At 33.9% G+C, this 18,453-nt stretch overlaps 2 protein-coding genes across 12 annotated transcripts in view; one reads left to right on the top strand and one right to left on the bottom strand.

The window, feature by feature from the left end:
* Positions 1-18,453, bottom strand: part of METTL21A (methyltransferase 21A, HSPA lysine) — a 373,666-nt gene that overhangs the window by 334,512 nt on the left and 20,701 nt on the right. Inside the window, exon 4 of one of the 9 annotated variants that reach the window (XM_049887991.1) lies at positions 12,346-12,739. The exons of 7 other annotated variants lie outside the window; for them this stretch is intronic. In XM_049887991.1, coding sequence (XP_049743948.1) covers positions 12,700-12,739 — 40 coding nt within the window. In that variant the 3' untranslated portion in view covers positions 12,346-12,699. Of the gene's footprint in view, positions 1-12,345; positions 12,740-18,453 lie in introns of those variants that run through there. One more of the 9 variants, XM_049887999.1, reaches the window with a different exon arrangement.
* The window catches only part of CREB1 (cAMP responsive element binding protein 1), a 62,864-nt gene that overhangs the window by 40,082 nt on the left and 4,329 nt on the right, over positions 1-18,453 (top strand). Inside the window, exons 6-9 of one of the 3 annotated variants that reach the window (XR_007517937.1) lie at positions 2,511-2,653; positions 6,805-6,987; positions 8,907-9,057; positions 16,637-17,200. Coding sequence is in view for 2 of the 3 variants with exons in the window: in XM_049887987.1 (XP_049743944.1) it covers positions 2,511-2,653; positions 6,805-6,987; positions 8,907-9,057; positions 16,637-16,781 (622 nt within the window). In the remaining variant the exon portion in view is untranslated. Of the gene's footprint in view, positions 1-2,510; positions 2,654-6,804; positions 6,988-8,906; positions 9,058-16,636; positions 18,449-18,453 lie in introns of those variants that run through there. The other 2 variants (XM_049887987.1, XM_049887988.1) reach the window with 2 other exon arrangements.

An 18,453-nucleotide genomic window follows, 5' to 3' on the forward strand; every position in this document is an offset into this window, starting at 1 on the left:
TGAAAAAGATAATTATGCTAATTTTCAGTGATGTGACATTGTTGCCAAAAAAGCCAATGCAGTGTAAGGATACATTGGTAAACACCTAGTGTTTAGAATAAGGGAGGGAATTAGAGCTGAGATAAATGAAATAGAGAATAGAACAGTAGAGAAAATCAACAAAACCAAAAGCTTGTTCTTTAAAAGATCCACAAAATTGACAAAATCCTAGCTAAACTGATTTAAAAAAGAGAGAAGACACTGGGTAAGTAAAATCAGAAATGAAAGTGGTGACATTACTACCAACCTTAAAGAAGTTAAAAGGATTATAAGAGAATATCATTAACAGTTATATGCTAACAAACTGGAAAACCTAAGTGAAATGGATAAATTCCTAGAAACATACAAAATACCTACACTGACTCGAGAAGAAGTAGAAAATCTCACGAAGCTTGTAACAAGGGAAGAAACCAAACAAAATACTAGCAGACCAGACCCAACAGCGTATTAAAAGGATTATACACCATGACCGAGTAGGACTTACCCCAAGAATGCAAGGATGGTTCAACATAAGAAAATCGATGTAATTCACCACATTAATGGAACAAAGGGGGAAAAATGATCATCTCAATTTTTGCAGAAAAGGCATTTGACAAAACCCAACACCCTTTAGTGATAAAAGTCCTGAGCAAACTTAGAATATAAGGGAAATTGCTCAACATGATAAAGGACATTTATGATTTTATACTCAATGGTGAAAGATGAAAAGCTTTTCCCAAAGATCAGGACCAAAAGAAGGATGCCCTCTGTTCATCACTAGTAGACTTGCCCTACAACAGACACTTTAGGGAGTCTTTCAGACTGAAATGAAAGGACACTAGACAGTAACTCAAAGCCATACAAAAAAATAAAGGTAATAACAGGTAAATATGAAAGCCAGTAGTAATATAGTTTTAGTTCGTAACTGTTCCTTTTTACCTGATATGATTTGATAGACAAATGCATAAAACAATAATTATAAATCTGTGTTAATGGGCACACAATGTATAAAGATATAATTGGCTATAGTATGTTATTTGTGACAGTAACGTAAAAGGGAAGGGACAGCACTATATAGGAACAGAGTTTTTTTTATATATATATACTGTTGAAGTTAATAATTCAAAGTAGTTTGTTATAAATTTAACACGTCAGAGGTTACTTGTGTAAGGTTTTTCCCTCTTCTGTGTGGCTATTTATTTGAAACATGGTAAGGTTTGTTTGTTTTTTATTTTAGAGTTTTTTTTCCCGTGCTTGCTGCATTTGTTTTCTTTTTTTGAGGATGTGAAACATTAGCTTGGTTCCAAAAGTCAGAACTGTACAAGAAAGCATACTTAGAATCACCCCCACCCCATTTCTTGTATTCTTTTCACTTTCTCCCGACCCATCTCCAGTAGATAACTTTCCTGATTTTATTCTTGAACACATGAGCAGATTCACATATGTGTGTTTTGTTATTTTCCTTGCTTTCTTACACAAAAGGTACTATACTGTAGATTCCCTCTTGCAGTTTGCTTTTATCCCCTTAACAATATCCTGGAAATCACTCTGTTCATAAAAATCTTGCACAATTTTTTTTTTTTTATATCTTTATAGTATTCCATTATGTGAATGTACCATAGTTTATTCAACCACAATCCTTTGTGTGGGCATATAGGTTGTTTCCTATATTTTGCAGTTATAAACAGTGCTCTGATGAATAAACTTATGCATGTGTATTTTTGTGTTACTGAAATGTATCTTAAGAATAAATGCCTGGAAGTGGGATTGCTGCATAAACACATGTAGTTTTCTTAGATGTCTTCAAATTCCAATCCTGAGGGTTGTACCTATCGTATGCTCCTGACAGCAGTGTGAGAGTGTCTCTTTTCCCAGAGCTTCGCCAACAGAATATATTGTTATACTTTATTGTTATCAATTTGAGAGTTGAGAAGTGGCATCTCTATAACTTTAATTTGTATTTCTATTGTTATGACCAAGACCAAACATCTTTTCATGTGTCTTATATGTGGATATATGTAAATTGTTGAAGTTTTTTGCCCGTTTTTAAAAATCAGGGTTTTAGTCTTCCCTTTAGTTTTTAAGAATTCTTTGTATGTTAGGGATATCGGCCCATTATCTGTGATTTATGTAAATATTTTCTCCCAGTTTTAGTGATTTTCTTCTTTGTTTTTGATGTCCTTTGCCATGCAATAGAGTTTTTTTTTTTATGTAGTTATTTTCATTAATCTTTAATTTACCTAGATTTTGAGTCATGGTTACAGCATTTCCCAACACCCGTACTAAGGAAGAAGTCATCTCTTTTTTCTTTTTTTTTTACTTGCGTACTTCATTTTTGCATTTAGACCCCTGATCCATTTGGAGTTTATTCTTCCATTTTAAACTTCCATCCTAAGTATTAGCAACTTTCTGCCATTTTCTGATCTTTTCCCATTATTTATATTTACCTAGTATATTTTACTTTTAATTAATATGGTTCTGTGTTTTTCTAGGAAAATTTTGAATGACTTATCTTCTGATGCACCAGGAGTGCCAAGGATTGAGGAAGAGAAGTCTGAAGAGGAGACTTCAGCACCTGCCATCACCACTGTAACAGTGCCAACTCCAATTTACCAAACTAGCAGTGGACAGTATAGTGAGTAACAGATAATTCTGTTTTCAAAAGCAAGAGGAGAAACCACTGATTGAATTATCCTTACAGCAGTTATAGGTGCTGTGTCTTCTGTCAGTCATGCTCCATTATTATATTTTCTTTATTGCTCAGTATACAGATGTCTTTAACTGAAGTAGTTTCTTTTCTTCAGGGTTTAAGATAGGGTGACTCAAGTATGTAAGCCCCTTAAATGTCCCTTTGTTTTGTGCAGACACGTGGGTCCCTAGAAATTTTTTAACCGGTAATTGAAACTAGATTTTAGTCCTCAGGTAATACATGATGTTAAGAGAGACTGTGAGTTTTGGGGATTTGTTTGTTCAGATAAAGATATAATTCTTTGGATATGTTTAAGGCCAAAAATGTTTTCATTATTCATCTATTTTAATTATTTCTCTTCTAAAAGTAGCATTTTAAAATCTTCCTACTTTATTTCAGGGGAATGGGTGTAGCTACCCCCTACCAGCGCATTTATTTATTATGTGTTTTAACATAAAAGGTAGTGTAGTCAATTTTGATAATGTAAACATATGGAGTGCTGAAATTAAGAGGACACTTTGCTTTCGCTCACAGGAAGCAAAGGCTTCTCTAGCAAAATTATTAAAGTTTCCATTTCAGTGATAGCTTTGACTGGCACCTAGTTCTCTCTTCTTCTTTGATCTCTTCTTTAACTAAATCTCTTACAAGATACTTGCTGAATTTTGTTTTTGTTTGACCAGGAGCATTTGTGTGAATGGTACTTTTTTCCCTCTTTCCCTACACCTTTTGATTTCTTCACTAAACCCAGTGCTGCTCATGATATAGGTTCTCCCCCCACCCCCCTTCCATAGTTACAAATTAAATGTACACTTTGAAACTCCTTTGCTGCATTAGTCTTCTAATGCCCTGGGGTAGTCTATATCAGAAATAGATTTAAAAGTTTGACCCCCAAGTTTCTTGTTTTTCAAGTTACAGCTCAACCTTGGTTTCTATAACTAATTTCCATTCCAGCTGTATTAGAAACAGATTCCTAAGTGGCAATCTTTTTAGCTGTTCCAAAACTGAAACTTCATAGTAAGTAGTTTTGATTAAACCTCTTGTCCAGTATCTACGTTCACTAGAACACAGTGGTGTTTCTCCTTAAGTTCTTTGTCGTCAGAGATAAAGAGGTTTTGTCTATATTGGCATGTGTGTGTGTATTTTTAGTCTAATGAGCGCACTCCCTGTGTCCAGATAATTTTAGTTATTCAAGATGTGTGTTCTAAGACAGTGATACATGATCTTTATTTTCCCCCAACTTCAGCACACCTGAGGGATACCATATACTCCTGTCAATAAGTTACTCACTATTGCAGCAACTCTCACTTGATCTAGGGATCATGCTCTTTACAAAGGAAACATATCAAAGTCTCAAATAGGGAAGTGACGTTTGAAAAAGTACCACCCTCCCTTATGTGTTTAATTTGGCACATACCCCTTCAAGCACCAGAAAATCTCTAGTTTTAAGAGATTAATACTTTGAGATTTTTTAAATTTTATTCATTATATTCCTCCCTTATCTTCATTCTGTATACATACATGATCTTAATGGTACTGAATTAATGTTACGGTCTTGATTTTTCTTAAGAATCAATATAATGAATACTCACATACTCAGCAACATTTATGTATTACAAAATGAATATATGGTTGTCAAAATTCAAAGGCTATAAATGTGTAGTATTAATAAAAAGCAGAGATCCTTTTCATCCCTCCCCCGTGTAAAAAGTTTGATATGTATTCCTCCCTTCCTTTTCATTCTGCTAATACATACTCATATTGTCATGTATTCTTAAACATTGTCTATATACATAGACACACATCTAATTGTGTATATTGTTTCTTTAACAGCTGCATTATATTTCACTGTATAAATATAACATTTATTTAAACATTGTCCCAATGATGGACATTTCTACAATTTCAAATATTGCTACATGAATATCTTTATATATGTAGTAGTGTGTCAGTGGATAGCGTCTGAAAAGTGGAGTTGTTGAACATGCTGCCATGTTGCCCTTCCAAGTAGCTACACCAGTTTACATTCCTTCCGTAAATTAGATATGTTTTTGATTAATACTATTAGTAATTTTATCGGTTACTTGGTTCACTGTCCCCGATAGTAATGTCTTGTTTGAGAGATTATGCTCTTAGGTAGAAAAATGCATATCCGTCATTGTGAACTTGAATTTTTGTTTTACTAAATAAAACTGTAACCCATGATGTTTTGCTCTTTATTTTGGCTGCCCAGAGTCTCAATTAAGTTTATGCATTTTCTTTCCTTAGGCTAGATTTCCTTATATAATCACTGTACACACATAGAGGCAAATCAGTTACTTGACTTCTGCCTTTTTATTCTTGTTTCAGTGGATTTGGTTTTGTTGAAAGCTCTCAGCAATTATTTTGGAGTAATCAAGTGTATAAATAAACTATTGGGAAAAAACTATATTTGATAAGATTGGACTTTGGTTTTCAGTGTACTTTCATATATATTATCTCATTTGTTTTTTACAACAGTCATATGAAATGGCTAGAAGCAAATATTTTTTACTTTTACAGAAGAGATAACAGAATCAAATAAGAGATCAGTGGAACGTGAGTTAGAACTCAGATCTTCTGTTATATAGTTCGTTACTTCTTTCCCTGAACCTTGAATTCGCTGGTTATGCAGCCAAGAGAAAGATACAGTGGATTATTCTTATAACTCTGTGTGAGAAATTGTGGTTTGATTCTGTTAACCTACTGATTCTTTTGAGTTATCTTGCAAAATTAATCTTGAAATAGTTCCCCTACATTATAATTTTGTTTCTAGTGTAAGATAAGCAAAACATCTAGAATTAACTGAAGTGGATAGGTTGTATATGTCAGGTGTCCTAATTTCCACGGGTTTCATTTGCTAAACTAGCCAAATCATAGCCATTAACTCTTGCTGTCTCTTGATTGAGCAGTAGATAATCAGTTTTCCTTGTGTAGGTAACTCTTGGAATATTATTGTTTCCCAGAACTTGGCGACAGTTGATTCCAAAATAATTCCTTTCTGAGATACAATTAGAAAGTGACATTGTGCTTAAGTCAGACAGGTTGACTTTCTTACATTTTTAATTTGTCCTTTTCAGTTAAAATCTCTTATGCAATTTTACATGTAATATTTTGATTTGGGGGCCTTTTCTTTCTGGAAGTACTTGAATACTAGCAAGGAGAGTGGCTACAGAGGATCCAATCATGTTTCTTAATTCTGGTATCTAAAAGACTTCTTTCAAATAAAATAATAATCTCTTTATAACTTTTTCCATCTACTATAGCAAAAAGGTGACTTCAGTTTTTTAATAAAGCGAGATATCTACTAATGGAGCTAAACTTGATTAATTTACTGTATAACAGATGAATGGCAAGTGTGGTTAATTAATGAATAATCCACAAAGCATCCTATATGAGAATGCTTGGATATGTAACTTTGAAGTGGCAGTATTCTTTTTTCTAAATGATGATCTTGAGCTATAATTTCAAACTCTATGAGAGACTCGATAATAATTAGGTTTCACTGAACATATCAGTTGTTTCATTGAATGGAATTTTGTTACAGTCATGTGTTGCTAGATGATTTAAAGAACAATGCACTGCTGAGCTGCTTTATTACATGTTAAAACAGTCATTTATTAGCTGTCTATCATGTGCCCAGCTCTAAGTTTGTGAAAGTAGAGAAAAATAAATCCCATTTCTTACCCTCAAGAAATTTATTTACTTGTGGTACAGCAAATATTAAAATATTTTGTAATTAATACTAGAATAGAAGCAAGTATATAGCACAAAGTGTTACCACCTTTGAACCAAATGATTTTAAAAGGAATTTAACTTTTGCCCACTCATCTGCTTAAAAAAAAAATTAACAGGCATTATTATTACAAATTACAATGAGGTTCAAAGAGTGCTTTATTATAGAAATTGGATGTGGATTTCTTGAGCAGAAAGTTACCTGACTATACTAAATCCTTCTTAGTGATGTTATTTGCTGTAATACTTTGTCCTAGATTGTATCTTTCAAATTATTCTACATTGAATTTAGTGTGTTGTAAAACTCTTATATTAGATTTGTAACAATAAAATCCATTGAATTTTAGTTGCCATTACCCAGGGAGGAGCAATACAACTGGCTAACAATGGCACCGATGGGGTACAGGGCCTGCAGACATTAACCATGACCAATGCAGCCGCCACTCAGCCGGGTACTACCATTCTCCAGTATGCACAGACCACTGATGGACAGCAGATCCTAGTGCCCAGCAACCAAGTTGTTGTTCAAGGTAAGGGAGTTTAGAATTCAAGATTAAATTTTCCAAAGATCAAAATTTTTAAACTCTCAGAAAAAGTAAGTATCATTGCAAAGCACTGTTAGAATGTAGTTATTTTTTCACTATAGGTAACATTTTCCATGAATTCTTCCATTATTCCTATTGGACCAAAATGTCATGGCATAAAAACAACTATTTTCAGTGTGAACGTAAAACATCTGTCTTTAACACTGTTAGCATTCAAGGATAGGAGAAGCAAGGTAGGTAGGAGGAAAGGCAAATGAAATCAGGATTTAGAAAAGCTGGATTCTGGATCTAACCCTGTAAGTGAACTTGCTGTATGACCTTGCACAAGCCCCAACCTCTCTGGGCCTCAGTTTTTTTTCATGTGTCAAATTGCTGATAAAATTTTTTGGAGATTCAGAATTCTGTTTCTCTGCTTTTTATTCAGAAGAAATTTAGGTCATCTTTTCTAAAATCATCAGTTTTTATTTCAAATGAAAACATTGTATTCTGAAAAATCTTATTGTACCACTAGGTAAGTCTGGTCAAAGCATGACTTTTTAATTCTCTGGGCAAAAGGAAGTAGTTAAATCTTTGATGAGGTATAGAAATAGATTTTTTTCTTTTTAATTTACATAGGTTTTTTTTTCCTACTTGTTCCGAGAATCTTTATAGGTAGGAGTTGAGCATTTTTCTTTGAATCCATATGAATATTTCAAGAATTTATGCCAGATTGAAATTTTTCAAATTGAGGAAATAATAAATTTGTTTCTGAAAGTATTTTTGTTCATAATAATGCATTTTGCCTATGTTACGTAATTAGAGTTTTGCCCTTTGGCTGCAGATAGTAACTTTTGAATAGTCCTAAAACACCAACTAGAGAGAGTCATAATTTATTTAAAGGGCCCCACTGTATTTAAAAAAAAAAAAAAAAATTTTTTTTTTTTTGTTGTATTTACAGAGTATGTTCTGTTATTAAACAATGTTTGAAGAACATAATATTTTGCTTATTAATGGGAGTAAAACACCTTTTCACTTTACGTGCAGGTACTCAAAAATTGTAAAGCAGATGTCAGTGAATTTGAATTCTGAACGTCAGTTTGAAGATGGTAACATGTTCAGTATATAAATCTTTTCCATTCAAACTACACATTTTGATTGATATTAAATATGGATAATTCTATAAACACCTTGAAATTCTTTGAAATAATGTTAGGTTTCTTATTCTTAGGAGGGGATAAGTTGTTTTTAGAAGCAATTTGACAAATAATGATTGTGTTTTGTTTCATAAATGATGAATCATTTAGTTAGAAAAATAAAATACCAGTTTAGCCATTATCATTTACATTAAAACAGAATGTTTACAAATAATATAATTGGCATTGATACCACTTTTTCATACTTGCAGTTTTGTTTCAGTTAGAAATTTATAATAGTTGACCATAATGCTTTATTTTCTCTTCCATTTTGCTATTTTATGAAAAATCATGGTCGTTTTTATGTCGTGGCAAGAGTCTGCTTGAAATTTTTTAGTATGAATTTACCAATATCAAAGGAAGACATTGAGGACTATGTCTAGGAAGATCATCCAGGCTGTGCCCTACTTACCTTTTAGAATTAAGGTTGGTAAACATGTTATCAACAGAATAGAACTGCATTCCAGTAAAAGAAATATAAGGACTAGTAAACAGAGGTTAAGACCTCTTTCATCTGTCTATACTAATAAATATATCAAATGGGGAATTACTTCTCAGTAATGACCCAGAGTGCTGATTCTCTCAGCATTTTAGCCAGAATCATCTGTTCCATTTTTCCCCTTTTGAATCCAAAACGGATGTTTAGATGGATGATTGATACATGTAGTTTAACCCAGTCACAGTGCTGCAGTGTCTTACACTATGCTTGCTTTTTTTGATTGTTGTTCCCAGCTGCCTCTGGAGATGTGCAAACATATCAGATTCGCACAGCACCCACTAGCACGATTGCCCCTGGAGTTGTTATGGCATCCTCCCCAGCACTTCCTACGCAGCCTGCTGAAGAAGCAGCACGAAAGAGAGAGGTTCGTCTGATGAAGAACAGGTACATAAATTGCATGTTCTTAGATTGTTGTAGGTCATGTACATCTTCAAATTATGCCAAACATGTATGTTTACATGTCATCTGCTGGTAATAGGATCTTTGCATTGAGTTTTTTTTTTTTTTTTCCTGGTAGAATTGATAGATCCTTATTTAATAAGCTGCATTTGTGAGAAGATGTCTAATGGGATTATCAGTTCATCTTTGACCGTAAAGTAGTTTTCTTTGATGCACTTTCCCCATGAAAGATTTAATATACATCCTTGGCTGTACCTTCATATGCTCTAACCAACTAGATTATTTTAAAATTGTTTCTTTTCTTGAATAGTATTGTTCAAGAAGATCAAGAATTTGGTGCATGTATATTAAAATTAAATGTTGTTTTATTTATATTAAATTTATTTGTAATAAATATATGATGGCCAGTTTGTGTTTTTATTAATATTATATTTATTTAATAAATCCATAATTTTAATAACTCAATATTTAACACCTAAATAACGATTCTTCAAAAATAAATTCTAAGAATACCTTGTTACTGACATAAATCTTAAAATAGATGCAATTAGTCTTCAACAATGAAAATATTATAAAGCAAAATCTATTAAATGTGGGCAGTGCAGTTTTCAAATGTAGGTTCATGGCTGTAAATGCTTTTGTCATCAAAAATACAGAATAAAAGAAAGTAATTCATTAAATACTATTTTAATATGGATACAACTCTGAGACAAACAGAAGAAAATGAAAATAAAGTACAAAGATAAAAAAAAAAGTTTGAAATTGGTGAAAATATTCCTCTACTGTCTACTCAAGATTCTTCAAACACTGATAAAGTGAAAGAAACAGACTGAATTTAGAAGACCTGACTACCCCTGAGCTGTGACTTTGAGAGAACTCAGTGGCCTTTCTACATCTCAGCTTTCTCCTTTGTAAAAATGGGATGTCACCACCCACCTGAAGGGTTGTTCTGAGGGTCAAAAAAGACAGTTCTGAAATCCTTTTGCAGCTGTAGTGCTCTGTTGCAGTGTTTGTTTTTAAACAATTTTATGTTTTAGCTGAGAATAACCTCTTCATTCCTAAAGTATTCTTAGCTGTCACAGAGCATTAGTAAATTACATCTAGGCTATAAGAAATGACAGTTTTTTCTGGGATGTTAGGAAAAGCATTGGAAACAAGCTGAATGACTTTATTTGTGCTTTATGGATCTGATTTTCTTAAGTATTTCAGTTATAATACTAAACAGAAGGATAATCATTGCATTCATATTTAAACGTATTTTTTAATTATAAAGAAAACTATACATTTAAAATATCTTCTGCTAGTTGTAAGGCAGGAGCGCTCCTTGAGATACCATGGACTCTTAAATACTTTTACTTGGATTTAGTTTCAGTATCCTAAAAAAAGGAAAATTCCCATTGACTCTGCCATGGTTCCCTTTTTGCCTTCATTACCATATTTCTGATGCTCCTACTTTTTCAGCTTTCATTCACTGTAAACTGTCTTCTGTGACTATAAACTATTCATATGTCTGTCAAAAGGTACAGATTGCCTCCCAGTTGGCAACCCCTGTATTTTTTTCTCATTCCTTTTTATCTCTGTGGAATATTTGATACTTCTGACTACTCATTTCTCAAAACTCTTTTCCTTTGCTTATTCACCTGGTTCTTTGTCTACTTTTTAAATTTTCTCTTGGGACTTTCATCCATACCCACGTATTTCATTCAACAGCTGTCTGCTGATAACCTCCTAATTCTATATATTGTGGCTTTGACCTTTCTCCTCAGGTACCATTTATTAAAGCCTAATATGTGCTAGGCACCATAACTAGTTTATATATATTATTTTATGAATTAGTTCAGAGAGAAGTTAAATGTCTTGCTGAAAGTCACACCTATTACGAAATTGGTAGAGCTCGGAGTTGAACCTATTACTGTCTCTGTTACTATCTGTCTTGGTGCCAAAGCCTGTGTACATATTACTAAGATTCCGGAATCCAGTGGTCTCCTGCTGTGTCTTTCAAACTGGAGTACATGGAAGTATGCTGGGGAGGTGCAGCACAAGAAGGTTAACATGGAACACTTTCCATGAATGTTCATTTTGCTCAAAGATTTGGGAGAAAAACATTTAACATTTTTAAGGTAAAATAAGAAATTAGAAAAAAACTCTAATAGTAGTGATTGCTTTGGTGTGTGCCCTCAGAATTCCCTGGGGGAACATACTTAGTTTCTTCTACTATCGTGGCTACTTCCGTGGAAACGTTAGAGAAGCACTGTCCTCCTGAATGTATTCCCTAGAGTGAATATCCCTTATGTACCTTGAACACAGCCTATTTTAAACTAAACTTTGATAGGAAAAGGTTGTGATCCAAAATTCTACCCCATCCAAATTGCCATACTCAAAAATGAAGCCGACAGGTAAACATTCTAAAAGAAAATGTGGATGGTCATTATGCTCATCTGTGTTGCTTCAGGAAAAAATAATCACAAAATCTCAGAGACCCGAAACAACAAAAATTTCTTCCTCAGTTATGTTACTCCTTGGCAGCTACAAGTCAGCTGCTTTGTCTTTCCTACACATGTTGCCTGGTTCCAGGATCCCAGCTGAAGAGGCAGCACCTTTTTAAGACATGCCATTCTTGTGGCAAAGAGAGAAGGGCAGTGCTTTTTAAAGCGTCTCCTTGATTGTGGTGAACATCACATCCTCTTGTGTCTCACTGGCCAAGCACAGGCAAGGGCAAAGACAAGTCTAAAGTCACTGGGAGTAGGGATGTATATTCTTCCCACAGGGAGGGAGGAGTGAATAACTGTGAAAGTAATATAATCTACCACCATTGTCTTTCTGAAATTTTAGGGTGCAGGGGAATTTTAATAGATTCCTAAAGGCAGAAGCAATAAAGGAAAAGGTTAAATATATTTGACTATATAAACATGTAAAACCACTATGTTTAATCAAGAAAAAAGAAGAAAAAGAAAGCATCAAAGCAAACAAAAAACTGGAAAACAATTCAGCAAATAAGATCAGAAGACTGATGAGTTAAGAATATAAATAGGCAGATTCATAGAAAATAAATATGAAATAAAATTTTTATGTAATAAAATTGAAAAATTCCAAACAAGGGTTAATTAAAGTTTAAAGTGTAGCTTAAGGTACATCCATTCCTCCTTATACAACCAGCCAGTAAGAATGAAAATGATGCATTTTTATTGAGATGGGAAGATGTTCATAGAAGGAAAAAGGTTACCAAAAGTGTAGGTGTATTATGATCTCATTTTTGATATATTTTTATTATAGAAGTAAAACATTCATTATAAGTAAATTAGGCAACATAAGCTAAAAATTTAATAACCTCTAATGGCACCATCCAAAATGTTAACATTCTATAGTTTCCCCTGATACCGTTTGTGTGTGTGTGTGTGAACATCCCTTAATTTGGGTTTATGTGTTGTTTTCTTATGATTAAACTGAGGTGGTGGATTTTGGGGGGAGAATACCACAGAGGTGTTGTGTTCCCTTCTGGCCACATCATGTCAGGGAGTACATATCAGCAGCATGACTTAATACTAGTGACGTGACTTGATACTAGTGATGTTGATGTTGAGTACTCCAGGTTTCTCCACTGTAGAGTTACCATTTTTCCCTCATACTCTATTTCTTGGCAGTAAGACACCAAATCCAGTTCACGTTCCTGGAGGAGATAATATGAAAGAATTTGTGGTCATATGTTAAAACCACCACAGTAATTATTGTATTTTAGGGTAGATACTTTGAGGCTATGCAAATACCCTGTTTCTTTTAAAAGTTTTGCCAAATATTTTTGGCATTCATCAATGAATCTTACCTGCAGTAAGTATTATTGTGGTGTTCTAATGAAAATTTCCTATTTCCTTTGTTCCTTCTACATTTATTAATTGGAATTCTATAAGGAAAATTTGTCCCTTCTCCATTTATTATCAGTGTGGGCTCAAGGATATTTACTTTATTCTTTCATTACTTTAATCCAGTGCTGTCATTATTGATTATGTTCAGATTGTTCCAGCTTTAGCCATTGAGAGCTCTTACAAGTTGGCTTCTGTGTCCTTTTGACACATGAGTAGGGTCCCCCTGTATTTCCCCCAAATGCGGTGAACGTTCACCAAGGGCTCAAAGGCTGGCAGTTGTTGCCCTTCCGCCACAGTTCTGTAGTAAAGAGAGGATCCTAATGGAGTTTTATCATCTTAGGACTCATTGCAGTCATTTCTATGAGTGTCCAATGAGGTTTATGTAGAAAAATCCTGTAAAAGCATGTAGACTCCTACCAGGCTGTACTCTGGCCTTCATCAAATTTTTACCTATTCTAGGTAAACTCTTTTTACAATTGTCCAGTGCATCTATCCCACGCGAGGTTTTGTTTGTGTCTTCTCCCTTCCTAAGGCACTGTCTCCTTAGATTTTGGGTCAGTCCTTTACTATATAGTCTCAGCTATCTGATGGGCTTGAGAAAATTCATGAATTTGAAGTTAATCCTTTTTTTCACTGTAAGAGAAGGAGTGACACTCTCAGCACTCTACATCCAGGGGCAGAAGCCAGTATCAATACATATTTTTAAATTAATACAATTCATATAAATGAAGACTAGAATGACGTGCACAAACTCGAAGGCAACAGGAAATAAGCTGTAGTATTGAAAGATTAATGGTTGAAAAGGGGAAGGGACAAGTGAAATATGTAGAGGCAAAGAATTAGTTCAGTAAATGTGGGAGGAGAAGGTTGAAACATTATGTGAAAGAACTTTTTTCTAAAAATATGTCACTCAAATCAATTTTAGAATTTGCCATCTGTTTGCAGTAATGCTTGGAATCATAAAATCCTATTTCTGTACTAAAAGAGATTTTAGAGGTCAATTTAATCTTCACACTGTCGTCAGACTAATCCATTAAACCAAAACAGATTGCTGTCGAGTCGATTGCAACTCACAGCAACCCTGTAGGACAGGGTAGAACTGCCCCGTAGGGTTTCCAAGGAGCAAGTAGATTCGAACTGCTGACTTTATGGTTATGAGCAGAGCACCACTGCACCACCAGGTCTCCAACTCCAAAATATAGTGGTGTTTATTTTAATATAAAAATGCTTCTCCTGGTCCATCCATCGTTTATTCCCTGGCTTTGCATACTCAGTATAAAATTAAACTCTACCTTGGTTTGGTACATATTGATTAGTTTTTAAAAAACAAAAACAAAAGACGGATGAGTAGAGTCCCTGAATAGGAGGGGACTTGCCGGAAGCTATACAACTTAGTGTCAAAGCCAGGATCTGAACCCAAGTGTCCTGATCCCCAGTGTAGAACTGTTGCTAGTATATCATATTGTATTAAATTTGCATCCAAATGTGCATATTTTAAACTCTGACTGACTTGAGCATCATTTGTAAATCTAACTTTCTAAGACACTGTTACTTGAAATATATTCAATGTCCCCCACTAAAGTAGGATTGTAAATGAAATTAGGTGTGGAACATCATACATAGAGTTCCTCTTTAGAGAGAGTCTCAATTCCCTTTTTTACATTCAAAGGATTCAGGAGATCTTGCATTAGAGAAATAAGTGCATTTTCTTAGCCCAATGTTTCTTTTTTTTTTTTTGAGGAACACATAATTTAATCTTTCACAACATTATAGTGTACTAATTTGTTGGGACAAAGTTGGGAGGTACGTGTAGAGGATCATATCTTTGGAAACTAGCATATAGATACAGTTTATTTGGATACTCTACTTGTGGGTCTTGAATTTGTAAAACTAGAGTTACAGAAGTTTATGAAAGAAAAGGATTCATTAACATGAAATTTTATATTCAGACTTACTTAGGCTTCCTTTCTCTCTCACCATTGTGTCTCCTCTTTAGCCTTTGATAAACTACTGGATGATGGAGAGGAGAAAGCAAGGGAAACAAGACTGAAATAAGGTTGTTAAGTGCACATACATCCTACATGCTGTCTATACTGTTAGAACTCACCAAACTCGGAACACCCAAATCGACCTCCGAATCATTCCCTGTCATCCTTTAGATCATCATTTCCCTCTTGGCCTCACAGCACTTCTCAGCTTGTCTTTTCACTGCCCAGTGGAATGATGCGCCTTTAAAACCCATTTCCAAAGAGATTTTGTCCGGTTGTAGAGTGATGTAGTGGGTCATATATTGTCCATTTCTTTCTTTCTTGGATAATACATTACATGCAGGGTTCCCCCCTCAAAAAAACAAATCAGCTTGTATTAGAAGGAAATGCTTCTTTTACTTGAATTGATAGGCTATGTGGGGATGAAGACATTAATGAAGTTATACTATACAACCATTTGTGTTATCTAGAAATAATAGCTAACACATATTTACAAAATGCCAGGCACTATTTCATGTGCTTTTCATATATTCATTTATTATTTCCATTTATATAGTCAGGAAACTTAAGTAATTTGCCCATGGTCACATAATTGGTAAGGGATAACCCAAAAAACCAAACCCATTGCTGACTTATAAAAAGCCAGGAGTCTGACACTGGAGACACTACTCTTGACTGCCACATTATACTGTCTCTGTTGTAAATGAGTGATTGTAAATTGTTGTTTTTTTTTTTCCAATTCTTTAAAGATTAGACCCTTCTTCCTTTCAACTTCCATGTTCATTCAACAAGAAAATACCTACTGTATGCCAGGCCCTGTGCTAGTCGCTGAGAATATAAAGAATAAGATTTGGCCCTTGCCCACATCGAGCTAAAGAAGAGTTTACTAGTTTACACTTAGTAGTTTGCTAAAAACTTTTTAGCAATTTTTAAAAATATTTTTAATCCTTTAGAATTTTTAACATCCTTCTCTTAGTTATTTAGTGCTGCTGTATGACAAGTACCACAAGTTTGGTGGCTTTAAAGTACAATTTTATTTTCTCACAGTCTGGAGGCTAGAGGTGCAAATCAGGGTCTTGGCTATTTCGATTCCTTCCTTGTTAGTAGCCCCAGGCATTCCTTGGTTCTTGGTGAGCTTCGTATGGCTTCTGTCTTCCCCAGTATGTGCCTGTTTGTCTGATCCTCTCTCTTTATAACTCAAAAGTGATTAGGTTTAGGACACACCCTACCTATGTATAGCCTCATTAATATAAGATCAGATTGCATTATGGAAGATCACTACATTACTGCCTTACATCCACAGGTATAGGGGTTAGGATTCCAACACATATTTTGGGGGAACACAGTTCAATCCATAACAGTCCTTAGTATTTTTTTATTGACATAGATAGAATTTCAAGTTTTATAGATATGATGCAGAATGTTTTAATAAACAGCAAGAGGTATAATTTTTACACAGTCATTTGGCTTTTATTGTTTATGGGGTTTTCTTTTTTTTTTTAAATCAACCTTCTATAGTGTCTGATACTTATTTTTAATTATCGTAAGGCAATTTCCAAGTCATTCTGTGTATCCTTTCAAGTGACTAATATGTAATACATAAAAATGTTTGGTACTTTGAGGTAATTTTCTTTAAAAAAATTGTAATCTACCAATCCAAAATAAATGGTATAGAAGTGTTGCATGATAATTTTTACTGTCCTTTCTTGTTTGTAGGGAAGCAGCACGAGAGTGTCGTAGGAAGAAGAAGGAGTATGTGAAATGTTTAGAAAACAGAGTGGCAGTGCTGGAAAACCAAAACAAGACACTGATTGAGGAGCTAAAAGCACTTAAGGACCTTTACTGCCACAAATCAGATTGATTTGGGATTTATTTTCACCACTTAAGGTGGAAAAAAGGACTGGCTTGGCCACTACCAGAAAGACAAAAATAAACATTTTATTTTCTAAACATTTCTTTTTTTCTATGCGCAAAACTGCCTGAAAGCAACCACAGAATGTCGTTCGTTTGTGCTTCTGCATTAAACTGTGAACGTTTCAACACCTGCCTCTACTCCCCCTCAAGAAATTCCAGCACCAAGAATCAGGAAGAGACTTCTGCTTTTCAGCCCCCACCCTCCTCAAGAAGTAATCATTTGTTTACTTGCAATTGATGGGGGTAAATGAGGAAAAGAAAATCTTTTTTTAAAATGATTTCAAGGTTTGTGCTGAGCTCGATTGCCTTAGGGACAGAATTATCCAGCCCCTTAAGCTGAAGTAATGCGTGGGCCGCATGCCTAAAGTAAGTAAGGTGCAATGAAGAAGTGTTGATTGCCAGTTGACGTGTTTTTCACATTTTCATTGTGAATTATGGAAAATTGTTAAGAAAAATGGCCTCTAAAAAAGAATTTTAGTATGGTGTTGAAGAAATTAGAAATGAATTTGGAGTGTTTTCTGTGTACATTCTCTTCCTCGCTACTGAAAACTTGTCATTGGTCCTTAAAAATATTCTGTACTAACTACAGCTCTTCCATAGGTCAGTTGTTGCTTCTTAATTCAATTCTGTATGTGTTCACCATTTTGAATACATTAAAAGAAGTAGCCAACTGAACGCACAAGCATGATTATTTGAATTTTAAATTAAATCGAAGGACATAAAAGTATAAAGCTTTTTGTTTTAGTTAGTACTAAATTCTTAATAAAAAGATGCTCATTAGTAAACCAACCCCTTGAGTAATATAACAAGGTTTTTAAATAAATGCTTTTGTCCTCACCTTCAAAAATATTTATATTGTCACTTATTTACTTAAGAAGACATTTCTAATTATACTGTTCCCCTTTGCACTTACATTGTACCACCACCAGGAAAGCCTTCAAGATGTTAAATAAAGCCAAGTGATACATTTGTTTATGAAATGTTATGGGCTGTAGAAAAAATACTGATTTTAAATCTTTCCCACATATCTCAAGTGAATTTTTTTAATGAAAAAATCACAAGGAATTCTAAAAAGTACAGTGTTAGATACGCACAAGGAAAGTAATTTTCTTCAGACATATGTAATGGATTCTATACTGTAACATTTGCATTGTCAATCACATAAAACTTTGTTTTCCCCTAGAAAGAGTAGTTTTGCTTTAGCTCTCTGTTATGCTATATAACCTTTGTCATCATTACCTATTTTAACTCCTGACTATAACAGTCTGTATCTGTGTGAATCATATATTGTTTCCAATGCCATAATTATTAAGTACCCATTTTATTCACTAAGACTGATAAATCTAAAAGTTATCCTTTAAAAGGAAAATACTAAGATTTAAAAAATTGGAGACTGACAATGTTTGATTATAATATCTCATTTGAGAACAGAATTCCTTTAGAGAGTCAAGAAATGTCGAAAATTAATGTTTTATATTGAGTTCTGGGTTTAAAGTTTAAAAGTTAACATGGTAACAAGATATACAGATAGGAGTATTAATTATTGGGTCCGTTTTGAAAAGTAAGACTTTTAATATTTATAAATGATATATTTTTGTTTATAACAAACCATTGTCTTT

Source organism: Elephas maximus, chromosome 6 (genome assembly GCF_024166365.1).
Source record: "Elephas maximus indicus isolate mEleMax1 chromosome 6, mEleMax1 primary haplotype, whole genome shotgun sequence".
Classification (NCBI taxonomy): Eukaryota; Metazoa; Chordata; class Mammalia; order Proboscidea; family Elephantidae; genus Elephas; species Elephas maximus.